The sequence below is a fragment of the Carcharodon carcharias genome, chromosome 3 (genome assembly GCF_017639515.1).
Source record: "Carcharodon carcharias isolate sCarCar2 chromosome 3, sCarCar2.pri, whole genome shotgun sequence".
NCBI classification, from domain to species: Eukaryota; Metazoa; Chordata; class Chondrichthyes; order Lamniformes; family Lamnidae; genus Carcharodon; species Carcharodon carcharias.
The window spans coordinates 6045446-6064657 of record NC_054469.1 but is presented as its reverse complement, the minus strand read 5'-3'; the positions used below and the strand labels follow the sequence as shown (position 1 = coordinate 6064657).

General features: G+C 47.5%; 1 protein-coding gene across 1 annotated transcript; it reads left to right on the top strand.

The window, feature by feature from the left end:
- Positions 1 to 217: 217 nt before the first annotated feature.
- On the top strand, positions 218 to 12670 carry exosc4 (exosome component 4). The gene is made up of 3 exons (XM_041184707.1): positions 218 to 427; positions 9925 to 10131; positions 12218 to 12670. Exons 1-3 carry the CDS (start codon positions 257 to 259, stop codon positions 12575 to 12577), a joined length of 738 nt encoding a protein of 245 aa, XP_041040641.1. The 5' UTR covers positions 218 to 256; the 3' UTR covers positions 12578 to 12670.
- Positions 12671 to 19212: the final 6542 nt, after the last annotated feature.

Genomic DNA, 19212 nt, shown 5'->3' with positions numbered 1-19212 from the left:
TTCAATTAAGATGAAATGAACACTTTACTGACAGAATCATGACCTCCCCGGTCTTCCTAAACATTTTAACATAAAATATGTGCAACTTCCTTCTTGGGTTCTCTGTTCTACAATAGAGATCAGCCTGGACTACAATTACCAGAGTGCACTCTGTCAGCCTGGGATACCGGGGGGGGGGGGGGGGGGTTAGAGCGCGCTGCGGGGTGTTCTGGGAGGTGAAGTCCACTTCCGCCAACGGCCGGGGCAGTCTAGTAAGATGGCGGGAATGGAGCTGTTGTCTGATCAGGGTTATCGGGTCGATGGCAGGAAACCCACCGAGCTGAGGAAAATACAGGCGCGCATGGGAGTGTTCGCGCAGGCCGACGGCTCAGCTTACATCGAGCAGGGAAACACCAAAGCGCTGGCGGTGGTTTATGGACCACATGAGGTGAGGCCAATTGGGGGTGGGCGAAATCGGTTGGTGCGCGTGAACGAGACTAGTGCCAGAGTTCCCTTAGTGCGCATGTGCAACAACAGCACGGGGTTAGATACAGAGTAAATCTCCCTCTACACTGTCCCCATCAAACACTCCCAGGACAGGGACAGCACGGGGTTAGATACAGAGTAAATCTCCCTCTACACTGTCCCCATCAAACACTCCCAGGACAGATACAGCACGGGGTTAGATACAGAGTAAAGCTCCCTCTACACTGTCCCCATCAAACTCTCCCAGGGCAGGTACAGCACGGGGTTAGATACAGAGTAAAGCTCCCTCTACACTGTCCCCATCAAACGCTCCCAGGACAGGTACAGCACGGGGTTAGATACAGAGTAAATCTCCCTCTACACTGTCCCCATCAAACTCTCCCAGGGCAGGTACAGCACGGGGTTAGATACAGAGTAAAGCTCCCTCTACACTGTCCCCATCAAACGCTCCCAGGACAGGTACAGCACGGGGTTAGATACAGAGTAAACCTCCATCTACACTGTCCCCATCAAACACTCCCAGGACAGGTACAGCACGGGGTTAGATACAGAGTAAAGCTCCCTCTACACTGTCCCCATCAAACACTCCCAGGACAGGTACAGCACAGGGTTAGATACAGAGTAAACCTCCCTCTACACTGTCCCCATCAAACACTCCCAGGACAGGTACAGCACAGGGTTAGATACAGAGTAAACCTCCATCTACACTGTCCCCATCAAACACTCCCAGGACAGGTACAGCACGGGGTTAGATACAGAGTAAAGCTCCCTCTACACTGTCCCCATCAAACACTCCCAGGACAGGTACAGCACATGGTTAGATACAGAGTAAACCTCCATCTACACTGTCCCCATCAAACACTCCCTGGACAGGTACAGCACGGGGTTAGATACAGAGTAAAGCCCCCTCTACACTGTCCCCATCAAACACTCCCAGGACAGGTACAGCACGGGGTTAGATACAGAGTAAATCTGTCTCTACACTGTCCCCATCAAACACTCCCAGGACAGGTACAGCACGAGGTTAGATACAGAGTAAATCTCCCTTTGCACTGTCCCCATCAAACACCCCCAGGACAGGTACAGCATGGGGTTAGATACAGAGTAAAGCTCCCTCTACACTGTCCCCATCAAACATTCCCAGGACAGGTACAGCACGGGGTTAGATACAGAGTAATGCTCCCTCTACACTGTCCCCATCAAACACTCCCAGGACAGGTACAGCACAGGGTTAGATACAGAGTAAAGCTCCCTCTACACTGTCCCCATCAAACACTCCCAGGACAGGTACAGCACAGGGTTAGATACAGAGTAAAGCTACACTGTCCCCATCAAACACTCCCAGGACAGGTACAGCACGGGGTTAGATACAGAGTAAAGCTCCCTCTACACTGTCCCCATCAAACACTCCCAGGACAGGTACAGCACAGGGTTAGATACAGAGTAAAGCTCCCTCTACACTGTCCCCATCAAACACTCCCAGGGCAGGTACAGCACAGGGTTAGATACAGAGTAAAGCTCCCTCTACACTGTCCCCATCAAACACTCCCAGGACAGGTGCAGCACGGAGTTAGATACAGAGTAAATCTCCCTCTACACTGTCCCCATCAAACACTCCCAGGACAGGTACAGCACGGGGTTAGATACAGAGTAAAGCTACACTGTCCCCATCAAACACTCCCAGGACAGGTACAGCACAGGGTTGGATACAGAGTAAAGCTACACTGTCCCCATCAAACACTCCCAGGACAGGTACAGCACGGGGTTAGATACAGAGTAAAGCTCCCTTATACTGTCCCCATCAAACACTCCCAGGACAGGTACAGCACGGGGTTAGATACAGATTAAATCTCCCTCTACACTGTCCCCATCAAACACTCCCAGGACAGGTACAGCACGGAGTTAGATACAGAGTAAAGCACCTTTATACTGTCCCCATGAAACATTCCCAGGACAGGTGCAGCACAGGGTTAGATACAGAGTAAAGCTCCCTCTACACTGTCCCCATCAAACACTCCCAGGACAGGTGCAGCACGGAGTTAGATACAGAGTAAATCTCCCTCTACACTGTCCCCATCAAACACTCCCAGGGCAGGTACAGCACAGGGTTAGATACAGAGTAAAGCTCCCTCTACACTGTCCCCATCAAACACTCCCAGGACAGGTGCAGCACGGAGTTAGATACAGAGTAAATCTCCCTCTACACTGTCCCCATCAAACACTCCCAGGACAGGTACAGCACGGGGTTAGATACAGAGTAAAGCTACACTGTCCCCATCAAACACTCCCAGGACAGGTACAGCACAGGGTTGGATACAGAGTAAAGCTACACTGTCCCCATCAAACACTCCCAGGACAGGTACAGCACGGGGTTAGATACAGAGTAAAGCTCCCTTATACTGTCCCCATCAAACACTCCCAGGACAGGTACAGCACGGGGTTAGATACAGATTAAAGCCCCCTCTACACTGTCCCCATCAAACACTCCCAGGACAGGTACAGCACGGGGTTAGATACAGAGTAAATCTGTCTCTACACTGTCCCCATCAAACACTCCCAGGACAGGTACAGCACGAGGTTAGATACAGAGTAAATCTCCCTTTGCACTGTCCCCATCAAACACCCCCAGGACAGGTACAGCATGGGGTTAGATACAGAGTAAAGCTCCCTCTACACTGTCCCCATCAAACATTCCCAGGACAGGTACAGCACGGGGTTAGATACAGAGTAATGCTCCCTCTACACTGTCCCCATCAAACACTCCCAGGACAGGTACAGCACAGGGTTAGATACAGAGTAAAGCTCCCTCTACACTGTCCCCATCAAACACTCCCAGGACAGGTACAGCACAGGGTTAGATACAGAGTAAAGCTACACTGTCCCCATCAAACACTCCCAGGACAGGTACAGCACGGGGTTAGATACAGAGTAAAGCTCCCTCTACACTGTCCCCATCAAACACTCCCAGGACAGGTACAGCACAGGGTTAGATACAGAGTAAAGCTCCCTCTACACTGTCCCCATCAAACACTCCCAGGGCAGGTACAGCACAGGGTTAGATACAGAGTAAAGCTCCCTCTACACTGTCCCCATCAAACACTCCCAGGACAGGTGCAGCACGGAGTTAGATACAGAGTAAATCTCCCTCTACACTGTCCCCATCAAACACTCCCAGGACAGGTACAGCACGGGGTTAGATACAGAGTAAAGCTACACTGTCCCCATCAAACACTCCCAGGACAGGTACAGCACAGGGTTGGATACAGAGTAAAGCTACACTGTCCCCATCAAACACTCCCAGGACAGGTACAGCACGGGGTTAGATACAGAGTAAAGCTCCCTTATACTGTCCCCATCAAACACTCCCAGGACAGGTACAGCACGGGGTTAGATACAGATTAAAGCCCCCTCTACACTGTCCCCATCAAACACTCCCAGGACAGGTACAGCACGGGGTTAGATACAGAGTAAATCTGTCTCTACACTGTCCCCATCAAACACTCCCAGGACAGGTACAGCACGAGGTTAGATACAGAGTAAATCTCCCTTTGCACTGTCCCCATCAAACACCCCCAGGACAGGTACAGCATGGGGTTAGATACAGAGTAAAGCTCCCTCTACACTGTCCCCATCAAACATTCCCAGGACAGGTACAGCACGGGGTTAGATACAGAGTAATGCTCCCTCTACACTGTCCCCATCAAACACTCCCAGGACAGGTACAGCACAGGGTTAGATACAGAGTAAAGCTCCCTCTACACTGTCCCCATCAAACACTCCCAGGACAGGTACAGCACAGGGTTAGATACAGAGTAAAGCTACACTGTCCCCATCAAACACTCCCAGGACAGGTACAGCACGGGGTTAGATACAGAGTAAAGCTCCCTCTACACTGTCCCCATCAAACACTCCCAGGACAGGTACAGCACAGGGTTAGATACAGAGTAAAGCTCCCTCTACACTGTCCCCATCAAACACTCCCAGGGCAGGTACAGCACAGGGTTAGATACAGAGTAAAGCTCCCTCTACACTGTCCCCATCAAACACTCCCAGGACAGGTGCAGCACGGAGTTAGATACAGAGTAAATCTCCCTCTACACTGTCCCCATCAAACACTCCCAGGACAGGTACAGCACGGGGTTAGATACAGAGTAAAGCTACACTGTCCCCATCAAACACTCCCAGGACAGGTACAGCACAGGGTTGGATACAGAGTAAAGCTACACTGTCCCCATCAAACACTCCCAGGACAGGTACAGCACGGGGTTAGATACAGAGTAAAGCTCCCTTATACTGTCCCCATCAAACACTCCCAGGACAGGTACAGCACGGGGTTAGATACAGATTAAATCTCCCTCTACACTGTCCCCATCAAACACTCCCAGGACAGGTACAGCACGGAGTTAGATACAGAGTAAAGCACCTTTATACTGTCCCCATGAAACATTCCCAGGACAGGTGCAGCACAGGGTTAGATACAGAGTAAAGCACCCTTATACTGTCCCCATCAAACACTCCCAGGACAGGTACAGCACGGGGTTAGATACAGAGTAAAGCTCCCTCTACACTGTCCCCATCAAACACTCCCAGGACAGGTACAGCACAGGGTTAGATTCAGAGTAAAGCTACACTGTCCCCATCAAACACTCCCAGGACAGGTACAGCACCAAGTTAGATACAGAGTAAATCTCCCTCTCCACTGTCCCCATCAAACACTCCCAGGACAGGTACAGCACAGGGTTAGATACAGAGTAAAGCTACACTGTCCCCATCAAACACTCCCAGGACAGGTACAGCACGGGGTTAGATACAGAGTAAAGCTCCCTCTACACTCTCCCCATCAAACACTCCCAAGACAGGTACAGCACGGGTTAGATACAGAGGAAATCTCCCTCTACACCGTCCCCATCAAACACTCCCAGCACAGGTACAGCGCGGGGTTACATACAGAGTAAAGCTCCCTCTACACTGTCCCCATCAAACACTCCCAGGACAGGTACAGCACGAGGTTAGATACAGAGTAAATCTCCCTTTGCACTGTCCCCATCAAACACCCCCAGGACAGGTACAGCATGGGGTTAGATACAGAGTAAAGCTCCCTCTACACTGTCCCCATCAAACATTCCCAGGACAGGTACAGCACGGGGTTAGATACAGAGTAATGCTCCCTCTACACTGTCCCCATCAAACACTCACGGGATTTGTGCAACACGGGGTTAGATACACAATCACAGTGCAGAAGAGGTCCTTCAGCCTATCGAGTCTGCACCGACACATGAGAAGCACCTGACTTAATCCCATTTACTGGCACTTGGCCCATAGCCTTGAATTTTATGACATTGCAAGTGTTCATCCAGGTACTTTTTAAAGGATGTGAGGCAACCCACCTCCACCACCTCTCGGGCAGTGCGTTCCAAACCGTCACCACCCTCTGGGTAAAAAAAGTTTTTACTCACATCCCCCTTAAACCTCCTGCCCCTCATCTTGAATTTATGTCCCCTTGTGACTAACCCTTCAACTAAGGGGAACAGCTGCTCCCTATCCACCCTGTCCATGCCCCTCATAATCTTGTACACCTCGATTAGGTAGCCCCTCAGTCTTCTCTGCACCAACGAAAACAACCCAAGTCTATCCAACCTCTCTTCATAACTTAAATGTTTCATCTCAGGCAACATCCTGGTGAATCTCCTCTGCACCCCGTCCAGTGCAATCACATCCAGGTAATTCTGTTTTTGTTTTGGATTTCCAGCATCCGCAGTTTTTTTGTTTTTATCTTCCTATAATGTGGTGACCAGAACTGCACACAGTATTCTAGCTGTTGCCTCACTAAGGTTCTGTACAACTCCAACATGACCTCCCTACTTTTGTAATCTATGCCTCGATTGATAAAGGCCTTTTTCACCACCCCACTAACATGCCCCTCTGCCTTCAGAGATCTATGGACACGCACGCCAAGGTCCCTTTGTACCTCAGAACTTCCTAGTGTCATGCCGTTCATTGAATACTTCCTTGTCAAATTACTCCTTCCAAAGTGTATCACCTCACACTTTTCAGGGTTAAATTCCATCTGCCACTTACCTGCTCATTTGACCATCCCATCTATATCTTCCTGTAGCCCAAGACACTCAACCTCACTGTTAACCACCAGGCCAATCTTTGTGTCAGCCGCAAACTTACTAATCCTACCCCCCACATAATCATCTATGTTGTTTATATAAATGATAAATAACAGGGGACCCAGCACAGATCCCTGTGGTACGCCACTGGACACTGGCTTCCAGTCACTAAAGCATCCTTCTGTCATCACCCTCTGTCTCCTACAACTAAATCAATTTTGAATCCACCTTATCAAATTACCCTGTATCCCATGTGCATTTGCCTTCTTTATAAGTCTCCCATGTGGGACCTTGTCAAAGGCTTTGCTGAAATCCATATAAACTACAACAACTGCACTACCCTCATCTACACACCTGGTCACCTCCTCAAAAAATTCAATCAAATTTGTTAGGCATGATCTCCCTCTGACAAAGCCATGCTGACCATCCATGATCAAATCTTGCCTCTCCAAGTGGAGATAGATACTCTCCTTCAGAAATTTCTCCAATAGTTTCCCTACCACTGGCTCACTGGCCTGTAGTTCCCTGGCTTATCTCTACAACCCTTCTTAAATAGCGGAACCACATTAGCTGTTCTCCAGTCCTCTGGCACCTCCCCCGTGGCCAGAGCGGAATTAAAAATTTGGGTCAGAGCCCCTGCGATCTCCTCCCTTGCCTCCCTCAGCAGTCTGGGACACAAATCATCCGGACCTGGAGCTTTGTCCACTTTTAAGCCTGCCAACACCTCCAATACCTTGTCACTCCCAAATCAATTTGCTTAAGAACCTCGCAGTCTCTCTCCCCGAGTTCAATACCTTTGTCCTCATTCTCTTGGGTGAAGATGGTCGTGAAGTATTCATTCAACACTCTACCGATGTCCTTTGGCTCCACCCATAGATTGCACCCATGGTCCCTTATGGGCCCTACTCTTTCCCTGGTTATCCTCTTCCCTTTGATATACTTATGGAATATCTTGGGATTTTCCCTACTTTTACCAGCCAGAGCTTTCTCATAGCCCCTCTTTGCTTTCCTAATTGTTTTCTTAAGCTCCACCCTGCACTGTCTGTACTCCACTAATGCCTCTGTTGATTTGCTTCCCTTGTACCTGCTAAATGCTTCTCTTTTCCTTCTTATCGTAACCTGAATATCTCTGGTCATCCATGGTTCTCTGGGCTTGTTACTCCTTCCTATCACCCTAGAGGGAACATGTTGAGCCTGTACCCTCCCCTTTTCCTTTTTGAACACCCCCCACTGTTCCTCTGTAGATTTCCCCACAAGTAGCTGTTCCCAGTCTACCTTGGCCAGATCTTGCCTTATTTTACTAAAATCCACTCTCCCCCAATCCAAAACATTTTTTTGCAACTTGTTGATTTCTTTGTCCATAACATACTTAAACTGTACCATGTTGTGGTTACTATCGCTAAAATGCTCCCCCACCACCACCTCAGCCAGCTCTCCGGCTTCATTAGGTCCAGCAATGCACCGTCTCTTGTTGGACCCTCTACGTATTGACCTAATAAGTTCTCCTGTACACATTTCAAGAAATCCAATCCATCCAAATCCTTAACACTATATCTATCCCAATTAATGTTGGGAAAGTTGAAATCCCCTAATATAATCACCCTATTGTTATTGTTTTTAGACACCTCCACAAAATTGTGCACATATTTGCTCCTCAATTTCCCACTGACCATCTGGAAGTCTATAATAAACACCTAATTATGTGGTTGCCCCTTTTTTTCCCTGAGCTCTAACCACAAAGCTTCATTTGATGCCCCTTCCAAGATATCTCTCCTTACTGCAGTAACTGACTCCTTAACTAATAATGCAACACCTCCTCTTTTACCTCCTCCCCTGTCTTGCCTGAAGATTCTATATCACGGAATGTTGAGCTGCCAATCCTGCCCTTCCCTCAACCACGTCTCAGTGATTGCTACTATATCACAATTCCATGTGTCAATTCTCATCCTTAACTCATCCGTTTTACCTGTAATACTCCTGGCATTAAAGTAGAGGCTATCCAGCCTTGCCATACTCCCTTTAAACTTATTGCAACTGTACTCCCTCTGACTTGATTGTTTTCTGTATTATGATGTGCCCCTATTCTGCTAACATTCTGTGTTCCCCTCCCCCTGCCGAATTAGTTTAAGCTTCTCCCAACAGCACTAGCAAACCCGCCTGCAAGGATGTTAGTCCCGCTCTGGTTCAGATGTAGACCGTCCCGATTGTACAGGTCCCACTTTCGCCAGAAACGGTCCCAGTGATCCAGGAATCTAAAACCCTCCCTCCTGCACCAACTCTTAAGCCACGTATTCATCTGCGCTATTCTCTTGTTTCTGTGATGGCTAGCCTGTGACACTGGGAGTAATCCAGAGATTACAATCCGAGAGGTCTTGCTTTTTAGTCTACTGCCTAACTCCCTGAATTCTTGATGCAAGACCTCATCCCTCTTTCTGCCTATGTCATTGGTACCAACAGGTACTATGACCTCTGCCTTATCACACTCCCCCTTCAGGGTGCCCTGCAGCCGTTCCATGACATCCCAGACCCTGGCTCCAGGGAGGCAACGTACCATCCTGGAGTCACGTTGACGGCCACAGTAGCGCCTATCTGTTCCCCTGACTATAGAATCCCCTATTACTATTGCTCTTCCTCTCTTCCTGTACAGACAGGCTGCTTGTGGTGCCAGAAGCTTGGCTCTGTCCGCACCCTCTGGAAGAACCAGCGCCCGCATCAGCCTCCAAAACGGAATATCGATTTGCACGCGGGACCCCAGGGGACTCCTGAACTACCTGCCTGTTTCTCTTGGACTGCCTGGTGGTCGCCCATTCCCTTCCTTCCTCAAGTCCCTTCATCTGTGGTGTGACCACCTCTCAAAACGTGCTATCCACGATGCTCTCAGACTCACGGATACTCCACAGTGTCCCCAGCTGCCGTTCCAGCTCTGAAACCCGAGCTTCTAGGAGCTGCAGCTGGACACACTTCCTGCACACATGCTGGTCCCGGGCACTGGAAATGTCCCCGGCTTCCCACATGGAGCACAAGGAGCACACCACGGCTTTGAGTGCTCCTGCCATGACTTATCCCTTTAAACTAAAACTTTTAAGTCAATTACTCACAGGACCCTTCTTTCTGATCCTCTTAATGTAGAATATACAAACTGTAAACCACAAAAAGACCTTAAACTATAAGCTCCCTCTGCATTGTCCCCATCAAACACTCCCAGGGCAGTACTGCACGGGGTTAGATACAGAGTAAAACTCCCACTATACTGTCCCCATGAAACAAGTTGTGACTGGTGTGTCAGCGTGTTTTGTCTGTGTTGGTTGTGTCTGACTGGTGGTGACGGTATCCTTTGTTTCAGATACGTGGTGCCCGTAGTAAGGCCCTTCACGACAAGGCGATGGTGAACTGTCAGTACAGCATGGCGACCTTCAGCACGGGTGAGCGTAAGAGGCGACCTCATGGTGATCGTAAATCTTCTGAGATGACCCTGCACCTGAAACAGACATTTGAAGCTGCTATTTTAACTCAGCTTTACCCAAGATCCCAGATTGACATCTACGTGCAGGTATGTTGCAGCATGATGCCTTCCCTGACCACTAGCCCTGGCATTACCCCTTACAACAGGCCTAATCTTAACACTTCTGCCTGTCACCAGCCCAGTGGTTGCCTCAGACCCAGGCTCTGCATCCCGTCGCTCAGAGCTAGCACTGGCTCTCAGAGTCACTCTTGATGACCCTGACCATTCCTTTCCCTCTTTAAATGGATGCTCTCCTTTCCTCTGAGCCTATCCTATTCCCCAGCTGTGAAGGGATCCTTTCAGTTGTTGTTGGCCATGTGTTTGGGATCAGCCCATTCATTCCTTTTCTCAAAAATCACCAACGTTTTTGCCCAAATGTTTCTTCCATATCCTACACCTGATTGGCCTCTGCCGATGAGGTAAGAGATAGTCATTGGGATTAACTGACCTGGTATTCTGCAACACCCCATTTTCACTGTCTGCGATTTTTGCCTCACTGAAGTCAGCTGCACTTAAGATAAACAGAAACTACTCCCTCTGGTGGGGGGAATCCAGAACAAGGGAGCAGATTCTTAAAGCAAGAGCCAAGCCATTCAGGGGTGATGTCAGGAGGCACTCCTTCACACAAAGGGGACTGGAAATAAGAAAAAAGAACAAAGAAAAGTACAGCACGGAAACAGGCCCTTCGACCCTCCAAGCCTGTGCCGATCATATTGCCCGTCAACTAAAACATTTTGCACTTCTGGGGTCCGTATCCCTCTATTCCCATCCTATTCATGTATTTGTCAAGCTGCCTCTTAAACACCACTATTGTACCTGCTTCCACCACCTCCTCTGGCAGCGAATTCCAGACAATCACTACCCTTTGCGTAAAAAACTTGCCCCGCACATCTCCTCTATAGTTTTCTCCTCTCACCTTAAATCTGTGTCCCCTAGTAATTGACTCTCCACCCTGGGGAAAGCTTCTGACTATCTACTCTGTCCATGCCACTCATAATTTTGTAAACTTCTATCAAGTCGCCCCTCAATCTCCGTCACTCTAGTGAGAACAATCCGAGTTTCTCCAACCTCTCCTCATAGCTAATAACCTCCAGACCAGGCAGCATCCTGGTAAACCTCCTCTGCACCCTCTCCAATGCCTCCATATCCTTCTGGTAATATGGCGACCAGAATTGCACACAATATTCCAAGTGTGGCCTAACCAAGGTTCTCTACAGCTGCAGCATGACTTCCCAGCTTTTATACTCAATACCCCTGCCAATGAAGGCAAGCATGCCATATGCCTTCCTGACTACCTTATCCACCTGTGTTGCCACTTTCAGTGACCTGTGGACCTGTACACCCAGATCCCTCTGCCCGTCGATGCACTTAAGGGTTCTGCCATTTACTGTATAATTCCTGCTTGTATTAGACCTTCAATCTGGAACTTTTCCCCAAAAAAAGGGTGTGGAAGCTGGAAATCAGTTGGAAGTTCCAAAACTGAGAAGGATAGATTTTTGTTGGGAAAGGACATGGAGCAAAAGCAGGCAAATGGAGTTGAGGTCCAGATCAGCCATGTTCTAACTGAATGGTGTTACAGGTTCAAGAGGGCTGAATGGCTCCTCCTGTTCCTGTCTAACAGCCTCATGGAGGGGCTGAATGGCCTCCCCCCATTCCTATAACTAAGTTGACATTTACTAATGTGACTGTGAATTTATCTCCATTGTTGCTAGGGGTGCTGTTGTTGTAGAATTTTGCCAGGTCCAAGGTCAGAGTGATGGGGGTCTCACTCTGGACCATAGGTCTGACTCAGGACGTTGGTCTTCACTGCGCCCCTCCTCCTCCTGGAATCAATCCCTCTGTTTCACACCCCAGGGAACCGATCCCCCGTGTCACATCCCCGACAGCCAGTGCCTCCTGTTCACATCCCTGGGAATCGATGACACCCCTGTTCGTACCCCTGGGAAGAGATCCCCTTGTTCATACCCCGGGAAGTGATCCCTCCCCCCACACCCCGCCGTTCATATCCCCCCGGAAGCGACCCCCCCACCCCCGCCGTTCATATCCCCGGGAAGCGATCCCTCCCCTGTTCATATCCCTGGGAAGTGATTTCGCCCCCCCTGTTTACATCTGTTTGTTTTCTCCTGCTCCACAGATCCTACAGGCAGACGGTGGGAACTATTGTGCCTGTGTTAACGCGGCAACTCTGGCAGTGATCGACGCGGGAATCCCCATGCGAGATTATGTGTGTGCCTGCTCCACGGGCTTTATCGAGGACAGTCCCTTGGTGGACCTCAGCTACATCGAGGAGTCTGCTGGGGGCCCTCAGGTGGCACTGGCCCTGCTCCCCAAGTCCCAGCAGATTGCTCTGCTGGAAATGAACTCGAGGCTACACGAGGACCACCTGGAGAAAGTGGTGGACGCAGCGGCCAAAGCGTGCGGGGATGTGTATGCTGTGCTGGACCGCGTGGTCAGAGAGCACGTGCAGGAAGTCACCACGCTGGTGGGGGAGTGACGGACAGCGGAGACAGACTATTCCATGTTATAGGGCTGATGTTTGTGAGAGTTCCCCTCAATAAAAGAGATACTTCTTTTTACTAAAGGATTATTACAAAACTTTGGACCTTCCTTACTTCATCTGCTAACTCAGTGTCATGTTTAAAATGTGAGAGTAACACAGCTCTGTTCTTGAATATTCCTGAAAAGAGAGACATGTTTTCGAATCTTCTTGTGAGTTTTTGGAACTCTGTTCCCCAGAGAGCGGTGGGCAGAGGCAGGGTCAATTAATATTTTTAAGGCAGAAGTAAATAGATTCTTGACTAACAAGGAAGTCATTGGTTATTGGGGGTAGACAGAATGTGGAGTTGAGGGCACAGTCAGATCAGCCATGATCATATTGAATGGTGGCGCAGGCTTGAGGGGACGAGTGTCCTATTCCTCCCTAATTCGTATGTTCATATATATGTCTTGCACTCATCAGGACAAACCCAAGAATACTAAATTTCAAACAGTCACAACAATTTATTCCACAGGAGAAAATTCTATTCCTTGGTCTCAGTCATAATGAAAAGCTGTGGATCCAGTACATCACATCTGGTCAATCAGACAACAATCCCTTTATCCCAACTCACTGTCTCTCTCCCAACTTCCCAACAATAGCCAGCCTGTCAACCGATATAACTTATCGTTATATAGAGCCTTTAATGTAATTAAACGTCCCAAGGTGCTAGATCAGCCGTGATCATATGGAATGGTGGAGTAGACTTTTGACAGGAGCAGGAGTCGACCATATGGCCCTCTCATGTTCTCTGCTTCACAGGAGGGTTATTATGCAAAATTTGACACAGTTGCATAAAGTGATATTAGAGCGGATTGCTAAAAGCTTGGTCAAAGAGTTAAGTTTTAAGGAACATCTTAAAGGGTGAAAGAGAGGCAGAGAGTTGTAGGGAGGGAATTACAGAGCTTAGGACTGAGGCAGCTGAAGGCAAGAGCAGCTATCGTGGAACATTTAAAGTCAGGAATGCACAAGAGGCTGGAATTTGAGGAGATGTAGGAAGGTTGTGGAGCTAGAAGAGATTATGGAGATTGAGAGAAGAGAGGCCATGGAGGGATTTGAAAACAAGGATGAGAATCTCTGGATTACTTCTGATGCCACGTGCTAGTTAGTATAGAAATAGGAGGTTAGGCCAGATGAATGCATGGCTGGAGAGATGGTGCAGGAGGGGAGGGCTTTAGATTTCTGGGACATTGGGACCGTTTCTGGGGACGGTGGGACCTGTACAAGGAGAACGGGTTACACTTGAACTGGAATAGGACCAACATCCTTGTGGAGAGGTTTGCTAATGCTCTTGGGGAGGGTTTAAACTAACTTGGCAGGGGGATGGGATCCTGAGAGGAGTTTCAGCAGGGGGAAATGCACAGCCAAAATTAGAAGAGAAAGCAAGTGAGTCTGGAAGGCATAGAAACTTTAGGTCAGTTAAGGCACAAGGAAGTTTGGCAAGGTTGGCTGGTATTTATTTTAATGCAAAGAGTCTAACAAATAAGGCAGATGAGTTGAGGGCACAAATTACACATGGAAGTATGATATTGCTGTCATAGAGACATGGTTGAGACAGAGGCAGGATTGGCAGCTCAATATTCCAGGATATAGGGTCTTCAGGCGAGACAGAGAAAGGTAAAAGAAGAGGGGATATCGCAATATTGATCAAGAAATCAATTACAGCAGTAAGGAGGGATGACATCTTAGAAGGCTCCTCAAATGAAGCCATATGGGTAGAACTTAAAAACAAAAAAGAAGTAATCACATTGTTGGGGGGTGTACTATAGGCCCCCAAATAGACATAGAGAGAAATAGAAGAGCAGATATGTAGGCACATTTCAGAGAAGTATAAAAATAATAGGGTTGTAATAGTGGGGGATTTCAACTTCCCCAACATTAACTGGGTTAGTCATAGTGTCTTAGGTTTAGAGGGAGTAGAATTCCTAAAATGCATCCAGGAGAGCTTTTTAAGCCAGTACGTAGAAGGCCCTACAAGACAGGGGGCAGTTCTGGACTTAAATTTAGGGAATGAAGCCGGGCAAGTGTAGAGGTATCAGTGGGGGAGCATTTTGCAGAGAGTGATCATAACTCTGTTAGATTCAAGGCTGTTATGGAAAAAGACAAGGATGGGCCAGAAATCAGAGTTCTAAATTAGGGGAAGGCCGATTTTAATATGATTTGGCTAGAGTGGACTGGGAGCAGCTACTTTTAGGTAAATCTGTGTCAGAGCAGTGGGACTCATTCAAGAAGGAAATACGGAGAGTACAGGGCCAACATATTCCAGTAAAGACAAAGGGTGGGACCAACAAACCCAGGGAACCCTGGATGTTGAGGGATATGCAGAATTGGATAAAGAGAAAAATGGAGGCTAATGGCAGATACTGAGGGCTCAAAACAGTGGAAGCCCTAAAGGAGTTTAGAATGTGTAGGGGGGAACTTATAAAGGAAATTAGGAAAGCAAAAAAGAGGGCATGAAAAAACATTGGCAGGTAAAATAAAGGAAAATCCAAAGTTATTTTACAAGTACATTAAGAGTAAGAGGATAACTAGGGAAAGAGTAGGGCCCATTAAGGACCATAGTGGTAATTTGTGTGTGGAGCTGGAAGACATAGTTAGGGTTCCACGTGAATACTTTGTGTCAGTGTTCACAAGTGAGAGGGACGACGTTGGTATGGAAATCAGGCAGTATCCAGTGGGATCTGTGTCTATTGGGATCGGTGTTGGGTCCTTTGCTGTTTGTGGTATATATAAACGACTTAGACTTGAATGTATGAGGGTTGATCATTAAGTTCGCAGATGACACAAAACTTGGTGGGGTGGTAAATAGTGAGGAGGATAGCCTTAGATTACAGGAGGATATAGACCGGCTGGTCAGATGATCAGTGGCAAATGGAATTTAACCTGGATAAGTGTGAGGTGATGCACTTGGGCAGGACAAACAAGTCATAGGAATACACAATGAATGGTAGGACCCTGGGAAGTACTGAGGATCAGAGGGACCTTGGTGTGCATGTCCACCGGTCTCTTAAGGTAGCGGGACAGATAGATAAGGTGGTTAAGAAGGCATATGGGATACTTGCCTTTATTAGCCAAGGCATAGAATATAGGAGCAGGGAGGTTATACTGGAACTGTATAAAACACTGGTTAGGCCACAGTTGGAGTATTGCGTGCAGCTCTGGAATCCATATTATAGGAAGGATGTGATTGCACTGCAGAGAGTGCAGAGGAGATTTACCAGGATGTTGCCTGGGCTGGAGAGTTTTAGTTATGAGGAGAGATTGGATAGACTGGGGTTATTTTCCCTGGAGCAGAGGAGATTGAGGGGGGACATGATTGAGGTGTATAAAATTATGAGGGGCATAGATAGGGTAGACGGGAAAGAACTTTTCCCCTTGGTGAAGGGATCAATAACCAGGGGGCATAGATTTAGATTAGATTAGATGGATTAGAATAGTTAGGTACTTGTTTGACTGGCGCAGACTCGATGGGCCAAAGGGCCTTTTTCTATGCTGTAGACCTCAATGATTCTATGAGAATTTTATAATCAAGGCATTGCTTAACTGGGAACTGATGTAGGTCAGCGGGCACAAGGGGCATTGGGCAAATGGGACTTGGTGCGGGTTAAGACAGGCAGTAGAGTTTTGGATGACCTCAAGTCTGCCTCCAATACTGTACACTCGTTATTTCCAGCAACAGCTTCTCAAAAAACTGGAAATCTCAGGAAACGCTGTGGAAAGCAGTTGCTCTGTGGGTAGGTTTTCCCACTCAGTCTGGCAATGAGCAACATGACCCTGCTCCGATCACTTGTCTCCACTGAGTGCAGAACACATTTGATCTCAATGCCTTGCTGTTACGCTTGATCTCACACCCCCGGCCAGCTGGAAAGAATGCCCCTGTGGGTGATTGCCTGAGTTCTGATGACCTTGTGGTTAAGTATCCTAATGATCTTCACGCACACACACACACACACACAGGAGACCAATGGCCAGGAGATGAGAGTATCTCTGTGGGAGGTGGAGGAAAGTTCACAAAAGAGGGATCGTTCACGGTACAATCCAAATGCATAAATATTCTCCAGATGTTTCTGAGGTGCTGGCCTCGCTGCTGCTCCAACATGAGCATCATCGCGCCATTGTGAGTGCCAGCTGCTAAAAGGAGCAAGCCTGTCCCAGCAGCAATTTTTACATAAGGACGATAGAAAGGGTTTGCATTTTAGGATGCCCCTAAATGTTTCAAGGTTCCTGAAGGTTGGAGATTGTAGTGAGACATTGGAGCTTTGTTAAACAGATCATGCATTACCAAGAAAAAGGCCTGATAAGGTGCCACACAAAAGATTAATACACAAGATAAGATCACATGGAGTTAGGGGTAATATATTAGCTTGGATAGAGGATTGGCTAACCAACAGAAAGCAGAGAGCCAGGATAAATGGGTCTTTTTCTGGATGGCATGCTGTAACTAAAGGGGTGCCACAGGGTTCGGTTCTTGGGGCCCCAACTATTTACAATCTATATTAATGTCTTGGATTCAAGAATAGAAGGTACTATAGCTAAATTTGCAGATGACACCAAAATATGTGGGAAATTGAGTTTCAATGAAGAAATAAGAAATTTACAAATGGATATGGACAAGTTAGGTGAATGAGCCAAAATTTGGCAGATGGAGTTTAATGTGGATAAGTGTGAGGTTATTTATCCATTTTGGTTGGAAGAATAAAAAGGTGACATTATTTAAATAGAGAGAAACTTCAGAATGCTTCAGTGCAGAGGGATCTGGGTGTCCTTGTGCATGAATCGCTGAAAGCTAGTCTGCAGGTACAGCAGGTAATAAGGAAGGCAAATGGAATTTTGACATTTATTGCTAAAGGAATAGAGTATAAAAATAGGGAAGTGTTGTTGCAACTGTACAAGGCATTGGTGAGACCGCACCTGGAGTACTGAGCACAGTTTTGGTCCCCTTACTTGAGGAAGGATGTAGTTGCATTGGAGGCGGTTCAGAGGAGGTTCACTTGATTGATTCCAGAAATGCGGGGCTTGTCTTATGAGGAGAGATTGAGCAGTTTAGGCCTATACTTGCTAGAGTTTAGAAGGATGAGGAGATCTAATTGAGGTATATAAGATGCTAAAGGGGATAGACAAAGTAGACGTGGAGCGGATGTTTCCCCTTGTGGAGCATTCTAGAACGAGAGGCCATAGTTTTAGGCTAAGGGGTGGTAGATTTAAATCAGAGATGAGGAAGAATTACTTTTCTCAAAGGGTCGTGAATCTGTGGAATTCACTACCTAAGAGTGCAGTGGATGCTGGGACACTGAATACATTTAAGGAGGAGATAGGCAGATTTTTAATTAGTAATGGGTTGAAAGGTTATGGGGAGAGCAACTTTTCACTTTATACATTAATGATCTAGATGAAGGAACTGAGGGCATTCTGGCTAAGTTTGCAGATGATACAAAGATAGGTGGAAGGACAGGTAGCATTGAGGAGGCGGGGAGGCTGCAGAAGGATTTGGACAGGTTAGGAGAATGGGCAAAGTGGCAGATGGGATACAATGTGGGGAAGTGTGAGGTCATGTATTTTGGTAGGAAGAATAGAGGCATAGACTATTTTCTAAATCGGGAGAGAATTCAGAAATCTGGAGTGCAAAGGGACTTGGGAGTCCTAGTTCAGGATTCTCTTAAGGTTAACTTGCAGGTTGAGTCAGTAGTTAGGAAGGCAAATGCAATGTTGGCATTTATTTCAAGAGGACTAGAATATAAAAACAGGAATGTGCTGCTGAGACTTTATAAGGCTCTGGTCAGACCACATTTAGAATATTGTGAGCAATTTTGGGCCCCGTATCTCAGGAAGGATGTGCTGGCCCTGGAGAGGGTCCAGAGGAGGTTCATGAGAATGATCCCAGGAATGAAAGGCTTAACATATGAACAATGTTTGAGGACTCTGGGTCTATACTCGATGGAGTTTAGAAGGATGAGGGGGGATCTGATTGAAACTTACAGAATATTGAAAGGCCTGGATAGAGTGGACATGGGGAAGATGTTTCCATTAGTAGGAGAGACTAGGACCCGAGGGCACAGCCTCAGAGTAAAGGGAAGACCTTTTAGAACAGAGATGAGGAGAAACTTCTTTAGCCAGAGAGTGGTGAATCTATAGAATTCATTGCCACAGAAGGCTGTGGAGGCCAGGTCATTGAGTGTATTTAAGACGGAGATAGATAGGTTCTCGATTGGTAAGGGGATCAAAGGTTACGGGGAGAAGGTGGGAGAATGGGGTTGAGAAACTTTTCAGCCATGATTGAATGGCGGAGCAGACTCGATGGGCCGAATGGCCTAAATTCTGCTCCTATGTCTTATGGTCTTATGGAGAGGGTGGGAAATTGGAGTTGAGGCCGAAATGAGATCAGCCATGATCGTAATGAATGGCAGGGCAGGCTCGAGGGGCTGAATTGCCTACTCCTGCTCCTAGTTCTTATGTTCTTGTATACTGCGGATGCTGGAAATCTGAAACAAAAACAAAAAATGCTGGAAAAACTCAGCAGGTCTGACAGCATCTGTGGAGAGAAAGACAGAGTTAACGTTTTGAGTCCATATGACTTCTTCAGAGCTAAAGAGAAG

Bases quoted from the DNA above. Each gene is read 5' to 3' on its own strand.
- exosc4 (XM_041184707.1), top strand. From the start codon at position 257: ATGGCGGGAATGGAGCTGTTGTCTGATCAGGGTTATCGGGTCGATGGC. The intron at 428-9,924 runs GTGAGGCCAATT...CCTTTGTTTCAG, and splicing joins TGGTTTATGGACCACATGAG to ATACGTGGTGCCCGTAGTAA. The intron at 10,132-12,217 runs GTATGTTGCAGC...CCTGCTCCACAG, and splicing joins AGATTGACATCTACGTGCAG to ATCCTACAGGCAGACGGTGG.